The 22745-nt window shown below is 41.7% G+C and overlaps 2 protein-coding genes across 5 annotated transcripts in view; both read right to left on the reverse strand.

Moving 5' to 3' along the window:
* NEK5 (NIMA related kinase 5) overlaps positions 1–12311 on the reverse strand; it is a 123822-nt gene extending 111511 nt beyond the window's left edge. For all 4 annotated transcript variants that reach the window (XR_011319415.1, XM_069758899.1, XM_069758897.1 and 1 more), the window contains exon 1: positions 12186–12311. The gene's annotated coding sequence lies outside the window, so the exon portion shown is untranslated. The remainder of the gene's footprint in view (positions 1–12185) is intronic.
* Positions 12312–13435: 1124 nt separating this feature from the next.
* The window catches only part of LOC138671037 (serine/threonine-protein kinase Nek3-like), an 89641-nt gene continuing 80331 nt past the window's right edge, over positions 13436–22745 (reverse strand). Inside the window, exons 13-14 of the mRNA XM_069758890.1 lie at positions 21152–21281; positions 13436–15105 (exon numbers count right to left, since the gene is read on the reverse strand). Of these exons, the coding sequence (XP_069614991.1) occupies positions 15036–15105; positions 21152–21281 (200 nt within the window). The 3' untranslated portion in view covers positions 13436–15035. The remainder of the gene's footprint in view (positions 15106–21151; positions 21282–22745) is intronic.

Below are 22745 nucleotides of genomic sequence, written 5' to 3' on the forward strand. Positions count from 1 at the left end.
TCTGCGGACCCGGCCGAAAATTTTTATTGTATGTTCATCAAAGCCAGCGAACCCGAACATCCACGGGTTCACTCATCGCTACTCTCTATGCCAAGGTTGATTTCCAAAATGTATAAAACAATCTAAGTTTCTCTACAAAGTTCTCCAAACCAGCTTACTTACTCTTGGGAGAAAGACTTAAAAGTAACCTTTTCTAAAAATGAATCAAAAGCTATTGAATTAAACTCAAATGGTTTTTCCAGATGTACACTCCTACAGGAAAACTCTTACAAAAACACTTTCCGCTGTTAGAGAGTACCTGAATTCTTAAACCATTAGGGTTAACTGATTCTAACATTTGTTGGAAAGGCTCTACACATAGGTGCACATTCTCACATCTTTTGGTTTTACCCTAAAATATAGTTGTTCTGCTCAGAAATGGAAACTACTAAAGATGAGCGGATCCTGGTTGCTCTTTATGTGCACCCTCATTTATTTAGAATTGTTTTGATTTTCTTTTGTCTAATTCAATAAATATAGGATTAAAAAAATTCCATTGTTCTTCTTCAGTGGGCCCCAATGTCCCATTCCCATTTTTTTCTTTACTTTGACAGCACTACTTCTTACAATGATTGGTATTGCATTGAAATAACTCCTGATTAATTATTCATGTTGGCAAAAAGGTGTATTATTCTAGTCAGGGGTCTGTCACCTCCAACGACTTCACATAGTCAGCATGTTGCTACTTGAAGAACTTGTAAAAATCAGTGTGGTACACATCAAATTCCTCTTGAAGCTGTGCAAAGAGCATAACCAGTAAGAATATTGGCCACCAGCCTTATACCTGTTTCCACCAATCAAAACCCTCTAAATGAAATAGGTGGGGAAACTCAGGCAGCAATTCTTTACTGTAAAAGCAGTGGTAATATAGAACTCTCTGCCACATGATGTTGTATTGATCAATTTAGCAAATGTACAAGTAGGGGTTGGACGTTTTTCTTGAAAAATATAATATTAGAGATAATTACTACAGTTTCTGTTTTGAGACATTGATGCACATGGACAAATGTTAACCTGTTTTCTAATAAACATGAGCAATTTTCCACACGGACCTCAGGTAGGAATGGAAAAAAAAATGCAGCATGCGCTAGTCTGGCCTGATGTACAACCCAAACTGGTGCATGTTGGTAGCAGGCAGTTCCTGCACCGGTCCTGGGTACAGTGTTGGCTGCTTGACGCCATTTCAGTCCCAGTGTTTTGGTGAAGTCACGCCAAAAGTGCAGGTCACCGCTTTGGCCAGTCACTGCTCGCCAATGGAGATCAGTAGGGCATGCGTTCTACCCAGGTGCTGTACCCAGGAAGGCCAAGTACCTGCAAAATGTATTTTACAGAGTTTGAGACACACTTTTCTCAAAGTTGTCAACACCATTAACCTAAATTTTGTATATTGCACTGGGAACTCTATTAGTGGAGGAAAAAAATAAGGGGTACCAAAACTATAAAAGGAATGAGGGTTAAGGTGGAATTCAGACTCATTAAAACCTCTCCACTTTTAGACATAGATAAGTAAATAAGTACATCCCCTCCTTTAATATACTTAAATTGTGTTTAAGTCTATAATTACGCTGGAGCGTCTCTTTAAAGCCGTCAAGAAAATGATCACGCATGTACCAAAACTGGTAACTTACTGTGTCGTGTACCTGGGCTGCTCTAATCTGTATATCCAGAAAATGAAAGTATCCTTGCCCTCCTCACAAAGTAGAAGTGAGGTGATGTGACACAGTAAATTTAGCACATGTTGTGCCAGTCATTACTGTAATGTATCATAGCAGACCATCTGTTTTAAAGGGCTAGTAATAGCCAATGTCAGAGCCAAGAATGCTCATTGGTGATATCATTAGATTTCAGACTAATAACGAACGTAAGCGGCCTGAAAAATGCTGTGAAATAATCCAAAAGGGTGAAGTCTTAAAGGCCCCATACATATTAGACTAAGGTCAGCTGAACTCTCCGATATCGACTGGTTCGGGCGACTGTCTACTGTGCATGGGATGCCGTCTGACCAGGGCTGCCACCAGGAATTTCAGTGCCCTATACTGGCAAAATTTTCGGGCCCACTTGAGTCTCCGCCCAGGCTCCACCCCAGCTCCGCCTCCAACCCTCGAAATTGATCCACCTAGTGTCCAAGTTGTAAGTACACCTGTGGAATTTGCACGGCTGTGAGGTCTCATCTAGAGAGTTTGACTCCCTTAAAAAGGCAGTCTGAATGACCTCTGGGTTTCCAGTGTACTCTGTGGGATTCCCCTTTCCGGGCCAATTGGGAGGTCTCAGCAGGAGGGTCTATCCTTTCAGGACAGTAGACAGAGGCATCTTGGTTGCAGGGTTCTCTGCTAGGTTCGTTCCACTGTACAGCCTCAGTTTGTAGGTCTCACTCAGGAAAGTAGTCAACATACCAAGGACTGGGAGGAAACCTTTAGTCGCTTTACAACTGCATACCAGGACAATGACCCCCCTGGCAAACTCAGCCCACGCAGCGACAAGGCTGTAGCTTATTTCACAGTAGAGTGCGCAAATGACCACAACAGTGCTGGTGGAGCTAGAAGTGTAACACTGACTAAAGAGCACACAGGGCCTGCCATATACATTGATTAGTTTAAGTATTTTCACACATTTAGCCAATCGTAAAGAGTAATATAGAGTGTGAATAATGCATGGCTACACCCAAGTCTGATATCACCCCAAACTGTGTGAGATTTGAGCAAACACAGACCATGAGATTGAACACCTAATGTGAAAAATACACGCACCACCACCATACAGGAGCTCTATCTCCACAAAGTCAGCCACACACACACTTAACAACATGGAAAGGAGCCCTTCCCCACTCTACCCCCCGCCCCGAGTGAGAGGACACTGACTGAACAATTTCAGGTAGTGGGTGAAATACAGTGTACAATTACACCCTATTACCCTAAAAGCAATCCATTTGAAAAAGAAAAAAAAAAGCTAACGCATAACTTGGTCTCTAAATAACTAAAATAGGTCTGAGTTAAAGACCTCAGTTGCCTCCAGCTGACACTATGAAAAACTGAGGAAGCCTGTCTCCGGCAGGGGAGGTACAGTCTGCAGGGGAGGAGCCAATTTAATTTGAATTGCAATAATAGTGTCAGTCTTCAGGTGATAGCATGGCTCTGTCTCACGCAATGAGACGAACAAGAAACATGTATTTTTTTTTTTAAGTTCAATAGCAATTTTACTGTAGGGTTTCAATAAAAAAAATATTTTGGCTTCTATAGCCTTTGTGTGTCACAGTACTGCAGAATGAGTTACCAGTGAATCCATCTGTGATCTCATTCTGGTGACATGGATTTCTTTTTTTCTGAACTGTCTTCCAAGCTGATGTAGGACCACGGATCAGGCACTAGCTGTATATTTTAAGCCATGTACGTTTGACTGTGAGAATACTTTAACCCCTTTACCCCAAGGGTGTTTTGCACGTTAATGCCCGGGCCAATTTTTACAATTCTGACCACTGTCCCTTTATGAGGTTATAACTCTGGAACGCTTCAATGGATCCTGATGATTCTGACAGTTTTCTCATGACATATTGTACTTCATGATAGTAGTAAAATTTAGTTGATATTACCTGCGTTTTTTTGTGAAAAAAACGGAAACTTGGTGAAAATTTTGAAAATTTCGCAATTTTCCAACTATGAATTATTAAACCCTTAAATCACATAGATATGTCACACAAAAGTTTCACATTTCCCACATGTCTACTTTACATCAGCATAATTTTGGAACCAACATTTTTTTATTGTTAGGGAGTTATAAAGGTTACAAGTTGGCCAGCAATTTCTCATTTTTACACCACCATTTTTTTAAAGGAACTACATCATATTTGAAGTCACTTTGAGGGGTCTATATGATAAAAAATATCAAAGTGTGACACCATTCTAAAAACTGCACCCCTCAAGGTGCTCAAACACATTCAAGAAGATTATTAACCCTTCAGGTGTTTCACAGAAATTTTTGGAATGTTTAAAAAAAAAATGAACATTTAATTTTTTTTTTCCACAAAAAATTTACTTCAGCTCCAATTTGTTTTATTTTACCAAGGATAATAGGGGAAATTGGACACCAAAAGTTGTTGTGCACTTTGTCCTGAGTACTCCGATACCCCATATGTGGGGGTAAACCACTGTTTGGGCGCACAGCAGAGCTCGGAAGGGAAGGAGCGCCATTTGACTTTTCAATGCAAAATTGACTGGAATTGAGATGGGACGCCATGTCGCATTTGGAGAGCCCCTGATGTGCTTAAACAGTAGAAACCCCCACAAGTGACCCCATATTGGAAACTAGACCCCCCAAGGAACTTATCTTGATGTGTTGTGAGAACTTTGAACCCCCAAGTGTTTCACTACAGTTTATAACACAGAGCCATGAAAATAAAAAATCTTTTTTTTCCACCAAAAATATTTTTTAGCCCCCTTTTTAGCCCCCAGTTTTGTATTTTCCCAAGGGTAACAGGAGAAATTGGACCCCAAAAGTTGTTGTCCAGTTTGTCCTGAGTACGCTGATACCCCATATGTGGGGGGGAACCACCGTTTAGGCGCATGGCAGAGCTCGGAAGGGAAGGAGCAGTGTTTGGAATGCAGACTTAGATGGATTGGTCTGCGGGCGTCACGTTGCATTTGCAGAGCCCCTGATGTACCGAAACAGTAGAAACCCCCCACAAGTGACCCCATATTGGAAACTAGACCCCAAGGAACTTATCTTGATGTGTTGTGAGAACTTTGAACTCCCAAATGTTTCACTACAGTTAATAATGCAGAGCCGTGAAAATAAAAAATCTTTTTTTGTACTTTTGAACAACATCATTGGTTTTACCATGTCTTGTACTAGAAAATGGGAAAAAAATTCCAAGTGCGGTGAAATTGCAAAAAAAGTGCAATCCCACACTTGTTTTTTGTTTGGCTTGTTTGCTAGGTTCACTAAATGCTAAAACTGACCTGATATTATGATTCTCCAGGTCATTACGAGTTCGTAGATACCAAACATGACAAGGTTACGTTTTATCTAAGTGATGAAAAAAATTCCAAACTTTGCTAAAAAAAAAAAAAAAAAATTGCGCCATTTTCCGATACCCGTAGCGTCTCCATTTTTTGTGATCTGGGGTTGGTTGAGGGCTTATTTTAATGCAATGTCGCAGACCAAAAAACGTAATTCAGGCATTTCGATTTTTTTTCTCGCTACGCTGTTTAGCGATCAGGTTAATCCTTTTTTTTATTGATAGATCGGGCGATTCTGAATGCAGCGATACCAAATAGGTGTAGGTTTGATTTTTTTTTATTGCTTTATTTTGAATGGTGCGAAAGGGGGGTGTTTAAACTTTTATTTATTTTTTATTTTTTTTCACTTTTTTAAAAAACTTTTGCCATGCTTCAATAGCCTCCATAAGAGGCTAGAAGCTGGCACAACTCGATCGCCTCTGCTACATAGCAGCGATCATTAGATCGTTGCTATGCAGCAGAAATGCAGGTGTGCTATGAGCACCGACCACAGGGTGGCGCTCACAGTTAGCCGGGGATCAGTAACCATAGAGATCTCAAGGACCTCTATGGTTACCATCCTGATGCATCGCCGACCCCCGATCATGTGACGGGGGTCGGCGATGTGCGCATATCCGGACGCGCGGCCGGAAGCGGTAGTTAAATGCCGCTGTCTGCGTTTGACAGCGGCATTTAGCTAGTTAATAGCGGCGGGTGAATAGCGATTTCACCCGCCGCTATTGTGAGTACGTCAGCTGTTCAAAACAGCGGACACGTCCCGGCTTTGATGCGGGCTCACCGCCGGAGCCCGCATCAAAGCGGGACTTCTGACCTTGGACGTACTATCCCATCCGAGGTCAGAAAGGGGTTAATAAAGACCTGTTATATATTTATTGACTGGACTTCTTTATATTTTCACACTTGTCTAACTAGTAGGGATGTAATCTCTCTAATTGGTTCTTCTTTCATGTTATTTATGCTGTATTGAGAGTATCTCTGACCAGAATTATGGATTTTGCATTATTCCAGACCTATAGCTATGTTTCTATCACTGTAAGGCTATGTACACGTCAGGATTCTTTGCAGAAATTTCCTGAACAAAACCGGACTTTTTCCGCAGGAAATATACATGCGTTTTTAGAGCAGATTTTTCGCGTTTTTTCCGGAGCTTCCCAATGCATTGGAAATCCGCAAAATTAATGAACATGCTGCATTTTTTACCACAATGTGCACAAAAATTGCGGATTGCATTCTATTAATAGGATGCTTAATGGATGCCTTTTTTTCGCGGTTTTATAGCGAAAAAAACGTGAAAAATCCGGAATGTGTGCACACAGCCTAATCATACTGACTCGAAGAATAAAACTGCTTTATCAATTTTTTCAAATGCAGAACGGTATAAAGGACCCCTCAAAAAGAAATTCATGAATTGCTGGTTTTTGTTCATTATGCCTCACAAAAATCGGAATAAAAACGATCAAAAAATGTCATGTGCCTGAAAATGGTCCCAATAAAAACGTCAACACGTTCTGCAAAAAACAAGACCTCACATGACTCTGTGGACCAAAATATGTAAACATTATAGCTCTCAAAATGTGATGATGCAAAAACTATTTTTTGCAATAAAGTGTCTTTTAGTGTGTGACAGCTGCCAAACATAAAAACCCGCTATAAAAAGTAAATCAAACCCCCCTTTATCACCCCCTTAGTTAGGGAAAACTAATAAAATATATATTTTTTTTTATTTATTTCCATTTTCCCGCTAGGGTTGGGGCTAAAGTTAGGGTTTGGATTACGTTTACGGTTGGAGTTAGGGTTGGAATTAGGGTTAGGGTTGTGTCAGGGTTAGGAGTGTGTTAGGGTTATGTTTGGAGTTAGAATTGGGAGTTTCCACTGTTTAGGCACATCAGGGGCTCTCCAAACGTGACATGGCGTCCGATCTCAATTCCAGCCAATTCTGTGTTGAAAAAGTAAAACGGTGCTCCTTCCCTTCTGAGCTCTGCTGTGTGCTCAAACTGTGGTTTACCCCCACATATGGGGCATCAGCCTACACAGGACAAATTGGACAACTTTTGCGGTCCAATTTCTCCTGTTATGCTTGTGAAAATAAAAATTTGGGGGCTAAAAAAACATTTTTGTGGGTAAAAAAAGTTTTATTTTCACGGCTCTCCGTTATAAACTTTACTGAAACATTTGGGGGTTCAAAGTTCTCACAACACATCTAGATAGGTTCCTTGGGGGGTCTAGTTTCCAATATGGGGTCACTTGGGGGGGTTTCTACTGTTTAGGTACATCAGGGGCTCTGCAAACGCAACATGAAGCCCGCAGACCAATCCATCTAAGTCTGCATTTCAAAACGCCACTACTTCCCTCCTGAGCCCCGACGTGTGCCCAAACAGTAGTTTTCTTTTATATGGGGTATCAGCGTAATCAGGACAAATTGCACAACAACCCTTGGGGTCCAATTTCTCCTGTTACCCTTGGGAAAATAAAAATTTGGGGGCGAAAAGATCATTTTTGTGAAAAAAATATGAATTTTTATGTTTACGGCTCTACATTATACATTTCTGTGAAGCACTTGGGGATTCAAAGTGCCCACCACACATCTAGATAAGTTCCTTAGGGGATCTACTTTCCAAAATGGTGTCACTTGTGAGGGGTTTCAATGTTTAGGCACATCAGTTGCTCTCCAAACGCGACACGGCGTCCTATCTGAATTCCAGTCAATTTTGCATTGAAAAGTCAAATGGTGCTCCTTCCCTTCCGAGCTCTACCATGCGCCCAAACAGTGGTTTACCCCCACATATGGGTTATTGGCGTACTCAGGACAAATTGTACAACAACTTTTCGGGTCCATTTTCTCCTGTTACCCTTGGTAAAATAAAATAAATTGGATCTGAAGTAATTTTTGGTGAAAAAAAGTTAAATGTTCATTTTTTTTTTAAACATTCCAAAAATTCCTGTGAAGCACCTGAAGGGTTAATAAACTTTTTAAATGTGGTTTTGAGCACCTTGAGGGGTGCAGTTTTTAGAATGGTGTCACACTTGGGTATTTTCTATCATATAGAATCCTCAAAGTGACTTCAAACGTGATGTGGTCCCTAAAAAAAAAAAATATATATATGGTATTGTGAAAATGAAAAATCGCTGGTCAGCTTTTAGCCCTTATAACTTCCTAAGAAAAAAAAATTTTGGTTCCAAAATTGTGCTGATGTAAAGTAGACATGTGGGAAATGTTACTTATTAAGTATTTTGTTTGACATATCTCTGTCATTTCAGGGTATTAAAATTCAAAGTTGGAAAATTGTGACATTTTTTAAATTTTCATAAAATTTCCGATTTTTTCTCAAATAAACCAAAGTAATATCAAATAAATTTTACCACTATCATGAAGTACAATATATCATTAAAAAACAGAATCACTGGGATCCGTTGAATGGTTCCAGAGTTATAACCTGATAAAGGGAGAGTGGTCAGAATTGTAAAAATTGGCCCGGTCATTAATGTGCAAACCACCCTTGGGGGTAACGGGGTTAATCCTGGACAGGGCTGGTTGTACAGCATTACAGCTCCATGTGCTCGTCTGTTGATCATGCGGGGAGATCGGTGCACTTTAAGGGAACTGTCACCTCTAAAACTCAGCCCAGGCATTGCATCCCACGTCGCAGGAGAGGATACGTGGAGGCGACACTCTCCGTGCTCGCCTGTTGTTGGTTCGGGGAGATCGGAGCCTTGAAAGGTTCCGTTGCACCTTCGTCCAGGTAAAAATTCTTAGGAATTAAAAAAAAAAAAGTTTTTGGTCTGAATAGCAGACCCAAGTGCCTCCTACAGACACTATGAAAGAACTACATAGTAACATAGTAACATAGTTAGTAAGGCCGAAAAAAGACATTTGTCCATCCAGTTCAGCCTATATTCCATCATAATAAGTCCCCAGATCTACGTCCTTCTACAGAACCTAATTGTATGATACAATATTGTTCTGCTCCAGGAAGACATCCAGGCCTCTCTTGAACCCCCCGACTGAGTTCGCCATCACCACCTCCTCAGGCAAGCAATTCCAGATTCTCACTGCCCTAACAGTAAAGAATCCTCTTCTATGTTGGTGGAAAAACCTTCTCTCCTCCAGACGCAAAGAATGCCCCCTTGTGCCCGTCACCTTCCTTGGTATAAACAGATCCTCAGCGAGATATTTGTATTGTCCCCTTATATACTTATACATGGTTATTAGATCGCCCCTCAGTCGTCTTTTTTCTAGACTAAATAATCCTAATTTCGCTAATCTATCTGGGTATTGTAGTTCTCCCATCCCCTTTATTAATTTTGTTGCCCTCCTTTGTACTCTCTCTAGTTCCATTATATCCTTCCTGAGCACCGGTGCCCAAAACTGGACACAGTACTCCATGTGCGGTCTAACTAGGGATTTGTACAGAGGCAGTATAATGCTCTCATCATGTGTATCCAGACCTCTTTTAATGCACCCCATGATCCTGTTTGCCTTGGCAGCTGCTGCCTGGCACTGGCTGCTCCAGGTAAGTTTATCATTAACTAGGATCCCCAAGTCCTTCTCCCTGTCAGATTTACCCAGTGGTTTCCCATTCAGTGTGTAATGGTGACATTGATTCCTTCTTCCCATGTGTATAACCTTACATTTATCATTGTTAAACCTCATCTGCCACCTTTCAGCCCAAGTTTCCAACTTATCCAGATCCATCTGTAGCAGAATACTATCTTCTCTTGTATTAACTGCTTTACATAGTTTTGTATCATCTGCAAATATCGATATTTTACTGTGTAAACCTTCTACCAGATCATTAATGAATATGTTGAAGAGAACAGGTCCCAATACTGACCCCTGCGGTACCCCACTGGTCACAGCGACCCAGTTAGAGACTATACCATTTATAACCACCCTCTGCTTTCTATCACTAAGCCAGTTACTAACCCATTTACACACATTTTCCCCCAGACCAAGCATTCTCATTTTGTGTACCAACCTCTTGTGCGGCACGGTATCAAACGCTTTGGAAAAATCGAGATATACCACGTCCAATGACTCACCGTGGTCCAGCCTATAGCTTACCTCTTCATAAAAACTGATTAGATTGGTTTGACAGGAGCGACTTCTCATAAACCCATGCTGATATGGAGTTAAACAGTTATTCTCATTGAGATAATCCAGAATAACATCCCTCAGAAACCCTTCAAATATTTTACCAACAATAGAGGTTAGACTTACTGGCCTATAATTTCCAGGTTCACTTTTAGAGCCCTTTTTGAATATTGGCACCACATTTGCTATGCGCCAGTCCTGCGGAACAGACCCTGTCGCTATAGAGTCACTAAAAATAAGAAATAATGGTTTATCTATTACATTACTTCTCTTAGTACTCGTGGGTGTATGCCATCCGGACCCGGAGATTTATCTATTTTAATCTTATTTAGCCGGTTTCGCACCTCTTCTTGGGTTAGATTGGTGACCCTTAATATAGGGTTTTCATTGTTTCTTGGGATTTCACCTAGCATTTCATTTTCCACCGTGAATACCGTGGAGAAGAAGGTGTTTAATATGTTAGCTTTTTCCTCGTCATCTACAACCATTCTTTCCTCACTATTTTTTAAGGGGCCTACATTTTCAGTTTTTATTCTTTTACTATTGATATAGTTGAAGAACAGTTTGGGATTAGTTTTACTCTCCTTAGCAATGTGCTTCTCTGTTTCCTTTTTGGCAGCTTTAATTAGTTTTTTAGATAAAGTATTTTTCTCCCTATAGTTTTTTAGAGCTTCAATGGTGCCATCCTGCTTTAGTAGTGCAAATGCTTTCTTTTTACTGTTAATTGTTCTCTGGGAGTCAAGATCAGGGTGTACACTGCAGAGGAGGAGCTAACGTTCTTTGTATTAACTTAGTGTCAGCCTCCTGGCGGCAGCAGCAGCATACACCCATGTGTCTCCTGTGTCCCCCAATGAGGCAAAGGAGAAAACATAGTACTTGCCCTCCTTGGGTCCAGCACCAACTCCTTTACTCTGTTCCAGTCTCTGTTTTTTGGCTGCAGCGTTGGCAGCATGTCGACAGCGCACATCATCACTTCAGCCAAAAAAAACTTAGCGGCTCTGCTTTTGTAGGCGGTAGGCAGGAGCTCGTGAGTTCAGCGATTGGCTACAGATACACCCTGTCAACATAATGTCACAGCTGCAGAGAAAAATCACAGATGCAGAGCAACAGAGCGGAGCTGGTGCTGGATCCGGGCAAGTCCTGTCTGTATTTGTTTTACTATTAATTAGTACCTGATCATTAGGAGATCACTTTAAAAGTGGAAAAAGATTTAAACACCAGTCATTGAAAGAAGCACTCACATCAAAGGTTTTGTCCTCTTGATATATTGCAGTCATCATATTATATAGCACTGTGTACTTACAATTGCTCATTTTGCTTTTCCACCCAGCCAATTCTGCTCTTTTCCACTAGTTCTATGACATCATGGGATTAACAACTGACTAGCTGAATCCTTCTAAGCTCTATGTGAAAACAACAATTCTCTTTTCCCGGCATGAGTCATGAGTCACTGCAAAAGTCCCTGGCAGCGGGAGGAGGAGGCTGCTGGGACAGGAGTAGAAAAGGGGAATAATTAATGCAAGGAAAAGAAACTTCATGTTTATAGGAAGAGCAGAGAAAAGAGAATATACTGGGTAGAAAGATAAAATGAGCAATTGTAAGTACACAGCACTGTATAATATGATGACTGCAATATATTAAGAGGATAAAAATTTTGATAGAAGTAAGAGGATTAGAGCTTCTTTAACGATCCAAAGATGAATAATATAAATAAATGGCTGAATTCGGATCCGTGTTTTCCTGGCCTACATTTCACTTACACAATAGTTGTATTTAGCTGTAGGGTGAATCTGAGAACGATGGCGTCTACACATAATATAGAGGTAGTGGTGTGTACTGAAGAACAATACTGGCGTGTCTAACACTAGGAAACAATACAAGGAGACAGCGCGATTAGCGAGGTTCTTTGGGGGAACAAGTCACACACTGGCATAAGACAAAGAGCAAATCAGAAGGAATAATAAAGCTATCACAAGTCTGAAATGCTGGAGCCGTAGACAAAAAACCATAGCGAGTAATGAAAACAAGTCATCCCAACCTACCTTTTTCTCTGCCGGTGAATGATCTCGGTTTTGTTCCTGCTCAAATCTTTCAGTGTAAGGAAAACAAATACCAAACGAGTCTAGACAAAATCACGTCAGCCACCAACATAAGGGGAGCCCCACCCAGGAAACATGTTATTTCCAATAACCTTAATGGGGGGGTAACAGTCTTATGTAAATAAAGCATAATTATTATATAATGAAACTTAAAAGGGTTTAGGGTTTTCTCACAAAGTTAATTTTAATCAATAGATCTTGGAATAATTTTGAAGGGATAAAGGATTCAACTCTGCTCCATTTCATCATTTCTTTCTCCATACAGAGGTTGTAAACCCCCATAGATGATTATGATTATTGCTGAGAAAAGGATCCCCCAGTGTCCAGGTTACAGGGAGGACAGGTGCAGGACCCTCACTCTAATGATTATGGGCATCTTGACAATGTGGCCCACAGCGATCAGAGCTTTATTTCCTCTTACCATGCTGTTTTTAAAAATAATTTTTAACACGCTAAAATAAAGTGGAATTTTATCCAGAAGCTGGAAAGTTGCTCTTTTTCTTTTGCCAATTTTTTTCACACTTCGTCAGATCGGTGGTCTTGGACTCAAACATTCATGATTGGTGAGTTTACAATCCTTCCCTTTCCTTTTTAAAATATAATAAACACCACCAGTTTTGAAGAACTAACCAGGTAGACGCAGCCACGCATGATCCCACATTTTCCCCAGCTCCAACAATTTGGAAATTGGCAAGCAAATTCAAAAAGTTGCAAAATTATTTTAGTAACTTCCCGTTGTGCAAAAAATTTAGATTTTTTTATAAGCATTTTACGCCAGTTTTTGGTGTAAGCAGTTTACTGAATTGGCTTTGAGGCAGGGCTAAAATTTTGAGATTTTTGGTGTTCGCTGACATTTTCACATAGCTCAGACAAAGTGGGTGGAGATGGGGCGAAACGGGGTGTGGTGACTGCCAATACTCAAATTCGAGAGGAGTAGTGGCATTCGCCAAGCCACAAATCTTACTCCAGCAGGGACTGGAGCAGAATTTGTGGTGAGGCGCACAGAGGTCTACTCCACTCATCCGAAGCTCCCGATTCATGAAGAGACATACATTTCTTCTTCATGAATCAGGAGCGTCTGACTCCAGCACATTCCCTCATCAAGACAGATGTGAACAATGCCAGTGTTGATGCATTGGGTCCTATGCATTGTGCCAATTCATGTTCTGGTTGTTGTTTTTTTTTTTTTTGTTCCTATACCTTGTTGATTTTTCATAAAAATCGATGAATAAAAAAGTAAAAAAATAAAGTGTTGATTAATTGGCTAATTAGTTTTTACAAATCCTACTCATAATTACATAAAATCTGTTTCTACTGCACAAAGAGAATGCAGGACAAAAAGTGATTTTCAGCATTCTACAAACCTGTGTTAGGCTATTCTATTTTTCATTCGAGATCTAGTATCAAAAATAGAATTAATTCTGAGGATGAATCTGTTACATAATGGAACTATATGGCACCCAAAGAAAGTATACAGCCTTAAAAATGTAATGCCATCTCTCCTTCTCATAGTTTGTAGAACTCCTAACTGGTCACATTTTTTTGTGGATCTCATTCCCAAAGGAGGCTGCAGATTTATTAAACTTTGGATTTGTTCATGTAAACATGGGCATTACGTGGACTTGCACTGGGCAATAAAATGGGGAGTACGTTCTGTAACACTGGTTTCCTTTTGTACTGTGAATGCTATGCCAAAAGAAAGCTGGAAATGTGTATATAAAAATAAAATAACTAAAAATATATACCACGACGATGATGGTTGATGGGCTCACACTATTTGGCCAAATTCTGTGCTAAGCGTCTCAAATTTTTTTTCCTAATGTTCAAAAAGCAATTTTGCTATTCATGTTTCATGTATTTCATATTTGACGTGTTTTGGCACGATAGAGTACAACCTTTTTTTGTATATTATATATGGAGGTAGCTGCTCCTGGTATGCACCTATTCACACTAGTTTGGATGTGCCAGTCGTTTTTCTGTCATTTCTATGTTAGCTTACTGACTGAGCACTCCTCCCTTCACCATCTGGTTTTTAAGTACATCTATTCACACTTGGTTCCGGCCAACCCATATGTAGGCTTTGCTGAGAGAGGTGTCCATATTCACCCAAGCATGCAGACATTAGACTTCAGTAAGTGTTCACATTTGGACAGGGAGGTCAGGTACCCATCAGTTTTTTAATGAGACCACCTTGACGATGGTTGATGGGCTCACACTATTTGGCCAAATTCTGTGCTAAGCGTCTCAAATTTTTTTTCCTAATGTTCAAAAAGCAATTTTGCTATTCATATTTCATGTATTTCATATTTGACGTGTTTTGGCACGATAGAGTGCAACTTTTTTTTGTATAATAAAAATATATACCCCCCAACAAAATTTTCATATTCAAATCTCTCAAAAACGTTTTTTGATTCATAAATAAGTAGTGTTGTGCAATCAGATGTGTAAGACCCGGGTCCAGCAGTCATGTGGGTGGTCCGTGGCTGCTGTAGCAGAGCACTGCGAGCTTCCTCTTGTCTGCCTCATCCCAGGGCTTCTCTCTGGGGTCTGCCGTGCACAGTAACGATGACATTGTTCCAAGACTTCTAATCAATTGAGATGCCAAAGATTCCACCAGGAAGCAGGAGGCTTTCAGGGCTCTAGTATGATGGCCATGAACTACCAATGTGATAGACCAAGGTCCTGCAAACCTTTTGGATTATTTACACTAATAAGATCCATTCTCTTGTAGTGCCATGCTGAGATTACTTCACACGATTTCCTACAGAACACGTCTCAGGATGGTCTTCAGTATTATTGAGAATCTGTCACCTTCTGTAGCTCCAAGATCCAGTCAGAGTCCACCTCGTCTTCCTCAAAATCCCTACAGATCAGAGAATAGAAGAACAAAGCATTATTTACTAGCATTATAGAGATGACGTACTGCTTGGCCCCGCACAGGAAACGTATACTCAATGAGGCACATTCATCAAATGGAGCGCACCAGCAATGGGGCAGAACATTTATCAAAACTACGGCGCAAGTGAAGGGTGAAGAAAATGTTCTCCGATATGTATAAAGGACATGGTTAAAAAAAAAAAGGAAAAGAGAGAGAGAGAAAGAAAGAGAAAATAAGGAGAGCTTTAGTAGGACCTCAGATGGACATTGAGTTACGCAGTTTGCTGGGCGCTCGGCTCCCTGCAGCCTTTCCTGCTCCACTGTAGTCTCGGCCTACAGTTGGACTCACGAGCCACAGTAGGACACTGCTCAGCCAGGTGCTATTAGCAGCCAAACATTAGGGCTGGTGTAGAGTGGTCCTGTACACAAAGTGACATTTTACATAAACTTGTTTTCAATTTTGGAGATGTGCTTACAGTTTTTCTAGAGGAAGGGAACAGCGCAAGATGAATCATAAAGCTGAAAATGTAATGAGAGGGGAGGAGAAGCAATCCTAAGGGCGTCTACTTACGAGAATTGTTGGATGATGTCAATTTTACAGGTATCCTGATGTGAGTAACTACGACTTGCCACAGTGGCCGAGAGGAACGCCGACTGCTGTCACTGAATATAAAAAGGCTTCAAGCTGATCCTAATGTTTATTATTCATAGTACAGACTAAAATCAACTATTCAAATGCGAGATTTCACAATACACACGCCATACATTATTAAACAGATCTGTTAGACTTGATGAGACTGATGCATTTACAAGAAAATCCACAGAATGATTGTGTAATCACGATTATAGGGCTTGTTCAGACCAGTGCATTATACAGACGTGTGCTGTCCATGTGCGCCACGGACCGAGCACGGAGAGCACACACATCCAATATAGCCTGTATACTAGTGAAGAAGAAACAACGGTCTGCGGGAGAAGTGCCCAAGCCATCTGAACCTGCCCTCAAAGGGGTTGTCCACTACCCAACTACATGTGAAAATAATAACCACTATACTCACCTCCTGTGTGGGCACCGTGCCATTGATATTGGCACCTGCTCTCTTCTCATGTGACACTGGCTGCAGGGCTCACTTGACATAATCAGCGGCCACTTCACTCTCGCCCTCCTTTGGACAAATCAGACATCATTAGAAAGTCAGAGAGCAGCAGAAGCTCTCGTTTCTTCTGGGTGTCATTTTCTTCCAAAAGAGGTGAACATGAAGCAGCCACTGACTGGGCTGCAGGGCTCACGTGACATAATGCAAGTCCTAGGATAGAAGGCGTTGACATTGCTGGAATGGTGCCTGCACTGGAGGGGAGTATAGCTGTTATTTTACATGGAGGAAATATAGTGATTGAGATGGGGTTGTGCAAATAGCGGACAACCTTTCTAAGATGAGCATATTTTATGTCCATGGCTAGTATGAGACAGCTCATGGGACAGGTGCACTCCGTCTCCATCCACCCAGGCTGGCATCTGAGGCTTGTTCTAAGCGGGGTGAGATCTCAGCAGGAAGGAGGTTCACTGAGGAGCTGTAAATACAGCTAGGTGGGTGGAGATGGAGTTAAATTTTCATAAAAGATTATACCGGGGCAGACACAGACCGGAGACGGCCCTGTGTATAAACAGTATATTGTCCCTTCGCAGTCCAGTAGATCATCATAATGTACCTCTTTATGTGTCTGTGACATAAGTTGATTTTGCTGTATTGGAAGTGGAAATGGGCCCTTTACCTCTTGGATAGCACAATTGGCATATCCTGACTCCTGGATTATACACCCATTCTAACAAAACTAAGTACACCATCCTCATCAGGTCTAAGAGATCTATTTAATAGTGTATGCAGTTTATACTGTGAGATCTGGTGACTGATCCACTTTAAGGTAATTTTTAAGTCAAGTGTAATATGAGCAAATGACAACAGCCATATTGAAGTTGCAAGTCCCAACCCAAATACAAATATTCTGGAACGATAATGCTCTATAATGCGGTCATTGTGGGTTGTTAACCAGCAGTCGGGTTTGTACCTGCATCTATAATATGGGCAGAAATTTAGCCTGTATTATGCTCATGTTAAAATGGTGAATGTCCAACGATCATTATTTTCAGGCTGCATAAAGGGATTTTCCACATATATGTTTTGATGCTTTTACAGACTTGGTGACTTTAGAATTAACAATATCGTATTTATTGACCGAATTCTGCCAATGCTGCCTCCCTGCTGCTCCTGCAGTCTTTGTTGGCATGTCTACTGCACATGATGCCAGTGATGCCGTCTGCAGAATGTCCTGACTGATGTGGTGATGTCTACAGCATGTGACTACTGTAGTCAATCACTGGGCAGAATGGTCACATGCTGTCGATCTCAGCATCACCGCGGTGGCAGGACATATTGTACTACTACCCTCATCCACAAAGCACTCCATGGCTCAGCACCACCCTACATCTCCTCCCTGGTATCAGTCTACCACCCTACCCGTGCCCTCCGCTCCGCTAATGACCTCAGGTTAGCATCCTCAATAATCAGAACCTCCCACTCCCGTCTCCAAGACTTTACACGTGCTGCGCCGATTCTTTGGAATGCACTACCTAGGTTAATACGATTAATCCCCAATCCCCACAGTTTTAAGCGTGCCCTAAAAACTCATTTGTTCAGACTGGCCTACCGCCTCAATGCATTAACCTAACGATCCCTGTGTGGCCTATTTATAATAAAAAAAAAAAAAAAAAGGTTCCTCGCATCATGTTCTCATACACTTTATCAGTATTAGCCCTCTGTGTCTGTACTGCTACATACTTAGGCAGGTAACTGGTTCATGCAGCTTTACATGAACACCTGAGCCTTACACTATAGCTGGTCCGAATAACTAAAGCAATTGTTACCATCCACCTCTCGTGTCTCCCCTTTTCCCCATAGTTTGTAAGCTTGCGAGCAGGGCCCTCACTCCTCCTGGTATCTGTTTTGAACTGTATTTCTGTTATGCTGTAATGTCTATTGTCTGTACAAGTCCCCTCTATAATTTGTAAAGCGCTGCGGAATATGTTGGCGCTATATAAATAAAATTATTATTATTATTATTATTATTATTATAGCCATCTCAACAAGGACTGGGGCAGGCCTGTACAGCATAAAAATGTACATGTCAGTTACCCCTTTAAAATGGATTTGTCATTAGATCTTAAACAAAAACTGCATACATTATTTAAGAGTATGCACCAAGATTGGAAGTTACCCTAGCATACTTACACTGTGTTCCAAATTAGTATGCAAATTGGATTTAAGTGTCATAAAGATTTAATTGTTTTGTTTTTCAAATAAACTTATGGATGGTATTGTGTCTCAGGGCTCAATAGATAACTGAAATCAATCTTAAACACATGTGATAATTAGTTTTCCAGGTGATTCTAATTAAAGAAAACTACTTAAAAATGATGTTCCACATTATTAAGCAGGCCAAAGGTTTCAAGCAATATGAGAAATAAAAAGGATCTCTCTGCTGCTGAAAAGCGTTAAATAGTGCAATGCCTTGGACAAGGTATGAAAACATTAGATACTTCACAAAAACTTTGTGATCATCATACTGTGAAGAGATTTGTGACTGAAACAGAGCACAGACAGAGTTCATGCAGATAAAGGCATAATGAGGAAGGTTTCTGCCAGACAAATTCATTGGATTAAGAGAGCAGCTGCCAAAATACCATTACAAAGCAGCAAACAGTTATTTGAAGCTGCTGGTGCCTCTGGAGTCCCTCGAACCTCAAGGTGTATGATCCTTCAAAGGCTTGCTGTGGTGCATAAACCTACTATTCGGCCACCCCTAAACAGTGTTCAGGAGCAGAAACGGTTGCAGTGGGCCCAGACATACAGTCATGGCCAAAAGTATTAACACCCCTGTGCTTGCAATCATTTTCAGGAAGAAACTGAGTATTATCTGACAGAATTGCAGGGGTGTGAATACTTTTGGCCATGACTGTACATGAAGACTAATTTTCAAACAGTCTTGTTTACTGATGAGTGTCGAGCAACCCTGGATGGTCCAGATGGATGGAGTAGTGGATGGTTGGTGGATGGCCACCATGTCTCAACAAGGCTGCGACGTCAGCAAGAAGGTGGAGAAATCCTGTTTTGGGCCGGAATCATGAGGAAACAGCTGGTGGGGCCCTTTAAGGTTCCTGAAGATGTGAAAATGACCTCTGTAAAGTAAATAGTCTGACTGACAACTTTCTTCCATGGTCTAAAAGCAGAAACGTGCCTTCAGGAGCAAAATCATCTTCATGCATGACAATGCCCCATCTCATGCTGCAAATAATACCTCATTGGCTGCTATGAGCATAAAAGGAGATAAACTCATGGTGTGGCCACAATCTTCCCCTGACCTCAACCCTATAGAGAACCTTTGGAGTATCATCCAGCACAAGCTCTATGAGGGTGGGAGGCAGTTCACATCAAAACAGCAGATCTGGGAAGCTATTCTGACTTCATGCAAAGAAATACAAGCAGAAACTCTCCAAAAACTCAAGAATGCAAGAATTGTGAAGGTGATATCAAAGAAGGGTTCCTATGTTAACATGTAACTTGGCCTGTTAGGAGGTTTTGGAGTTAAATAGCTTTTTTGTTCAGTGAATGTGACCTCCTAATGCTGCAAATTCCACAAATGAGCATTTTCAGTTCTTTAAAACATATCAAATGTTTAGAAATTCTACTGTGCCTAATAATTTGGAACAATGCATTTTGAGTTTTTATTCATTTTGGAGATTATACTTTTATCATTGGGAGGTTTCTTCAATAAAATTCGATGTATACTCTAACGGGTGATGACTTTTATTAGACTGACTGTCATTTGCACCGACCATTTAGGAAAATCAGAGAAAAATGTCATCTGCATAATAATTTGGAACATAGTGTATTGTAAGGCCCTGAGGCTAAAGCCGGCAGGATCGACCGGCAATCTAATGTGTATGGGAGAAGCATTCGGCCTGTGGAAATTCAGACTTCTCTCCTGACTCCACCTTACATAAGATCAGATCATTCTGCTGACAACTTTCTAATGTGTATGGAACTTAAAGTTGTTAAAGGGAACCTGTCACCCCCAAAATCGACGGTGAGCTAAGCCCACCGGCATCAGGTGCTTATCTACAGCATTCTGTAATGTTGTAGATAAGCCCTCGATGTATCATGAAAGAGGAGGAAAAAGAGGTTAGATTATACTCACCTGGGCGGGGGTTCCGATCCGATGGGCATCGCGGTCCGCTCCCTCCCATCTTCTTACGATGACATCCTCTTCTTGTAGTCACGCTGCGGCTCCGGCGCAGGCATACTTTGTCTGCCCTGTTGAGGGCAGAGCAAAGTACTGCAGTGCGCAGGCGCCGGGAAAGGTCAGAGAGGCCCTGCGCACTGCAGTACTTTGCTCTGCCCTCAACAGGGCAGACAAAGTACGTCTGCGCCAGAGCCGCAGCGTGAAGACAAGAAGAGGACGTCATCCTATGGGAGATTACGTCCGGACCGGGTCCGCCCCTGGGTGAGTATAATATAACCTCTTTTTCTCATCTTTTAGGATACATTGGGGGCTTATCTACAGCATTACAGAATGCTGTAGATAAGCCCCTGATGCCAGTGGGCTTAGCTCATCGTCAATTTTGGGGGGTGACAGGTTCCCTTTAAACTTCAGAATGGGGGCTGCAGGTGGCTAGATTTTATATTTTTGGTTATGTCTATTTAGGGGATTTAGAACTTTGTAGAACTTCAAAATGAAATAACTATATCAAGAAGCGAGTCAGCGCAGAATCTTGGACCCAAGAAAACAACAGATGCTGAAAGGTGACAATCACTTTCACACTGATTGGTTAAGAATGCAGTTTGCTTTTGAAATGTATATTCTACCATCCTTGTAAATTATATTATTAAATATGATGGAATAAATTTGGATGTTTTAACCCCATAGGAGCTGGAACCTCTCTCTCCCTCTCAATGAATGAGAAATATACGACTCACGTGTCTTCATCATCAGATCTTGGCGCCAGTCTCTCGGGATCGATCTCAATTTGTTCTTCTCTGCTGTCTGTGGCATCTGGAGCTTGACTGTTGTTAAAGAGCGGACCCTTCAGACAATCTTCAGGGGCTTCTGTTGTGCAGACAAATAAGAAAATTAAGGTATCAGAGGCTGCCGACTCTGCAGTTTTTAAGTCTCTAATATGATTCTTTATACTAAACGGAAAAGGCCTATTAAGGATGAAATGACCCGGCTCTTACATGGTTGAAGACGGAGCTACATCAGGCATGTGTGCAGGGGTTGCAGTCGGACCCAGGTTGTAGAGCCTAGGAGGACCGAAAAGGTCCCTTAGCCCGTGAAAGACCTCTTAATAACTTGGAGCTCTGTTGCAGCTCATGAGCCCCAATGCAAAATCTCCAAGTTGGATATTTTTTCAGAGACTGATCATACACAAATATGATCAGTCATATAAGCCATAATCATGGTATTGCTGTGGATGGCGAGAGCTGGAGCGTCAATAATTTAATATTAGTATTAATTCTCCTTTATAGATCTCCACCATATTCTGCAGCGCTGTACAACCAAAGCGGTAAAACAGGATTTTGGTTGCTTACCGTAAAATCTGTTTCTTGAAGCCTCCATTGGGGGACACAGGAACCATGGGTGTATGCTGCTGCCACTAGGAGGCTGACACTATGCAAATAAAAAAATTAGCTCCTCCTCTGCAGTGTACACCCCACCGACTGGCATTAAACTCTTCAGTTAGTGAGAAAGCAGTAGGAGAAAGAACAAGGTTGAAAAACCATAACCACAAACTTGAGAACTGTAAACGTGAGAACAGTCAGAGAACATATAACAAAAACATTGGGAGGGTGCTGTGTCCCCCAATGGAGGCTTCAAGAAACAGATTTTACGGTAAGCAACCAAAAATCCTGTTTTCTTTATCGCCTCTCATTGGGGGACACAGGAACCATGGGACGTCCCAAAGCAGTCCCAAGGGCGGGAAAAAACAGACTTCCATCAGGTCAGAGGACTCACCACTGCCGCCTGCAGGATCCTTCTGCCTAGGCTGGCGTCCGCCGATGCGTAGGTATGGACCTTGTAAAATTTGGCGAACGTGTGGATGGAAGACCAAGTTGCCGCTTTGCAAAGCTGTAGGGCGGAAGCCCTGTGGTGCACCGCCCAGGAGGCGCCGACTGCCCGGGTAGAGTGAGCCTTAATCCCAGGAGGGGGCACTCTGTTCTTGACCCGGTAAGCCTCCAAAATTGCCATTCTGATCCATCAAGCAATAGTCGCTTTAGAAGCCGGCTGGCCTCTGCGCGTGCCATCAGGAATGACGAAAAAGGAATCCGTCTTCCGGAAAGTGGACGTTCTGTCCAGATAAATCCTCACTGCCCTGACTAGGTCCAGCTTGTTCAACGATCGCTCCAGAGGATGAGTCGGAGCTGGACAAAAGGAAGGTAGAACGATGTCCTCGTTGAGGTGGAAGGTGGAAACCACCTTAGGAAGAAAAGAAGGTGGAGGTCGGAAGACCACCTTGTCCTGGTGAATGACCAAAAACGGAGGGCGGCAAGACAGTGCCGCCAGCTCGGAAAC

This window comes from Ranitomeya imitator, chromosome 3 (assembly GCF_032444005.1).
Source record: "Ranitomeya imitator isolate aRanImi1 chromosome 3, aRanImi1.pri, whole genome shotgun sequence".
NCBI lineage: Eukaryota > Metazoa > Chordata > Amphibia > Anura > Dendrobatidae > Ranitomeya > Ranitomeya imitator.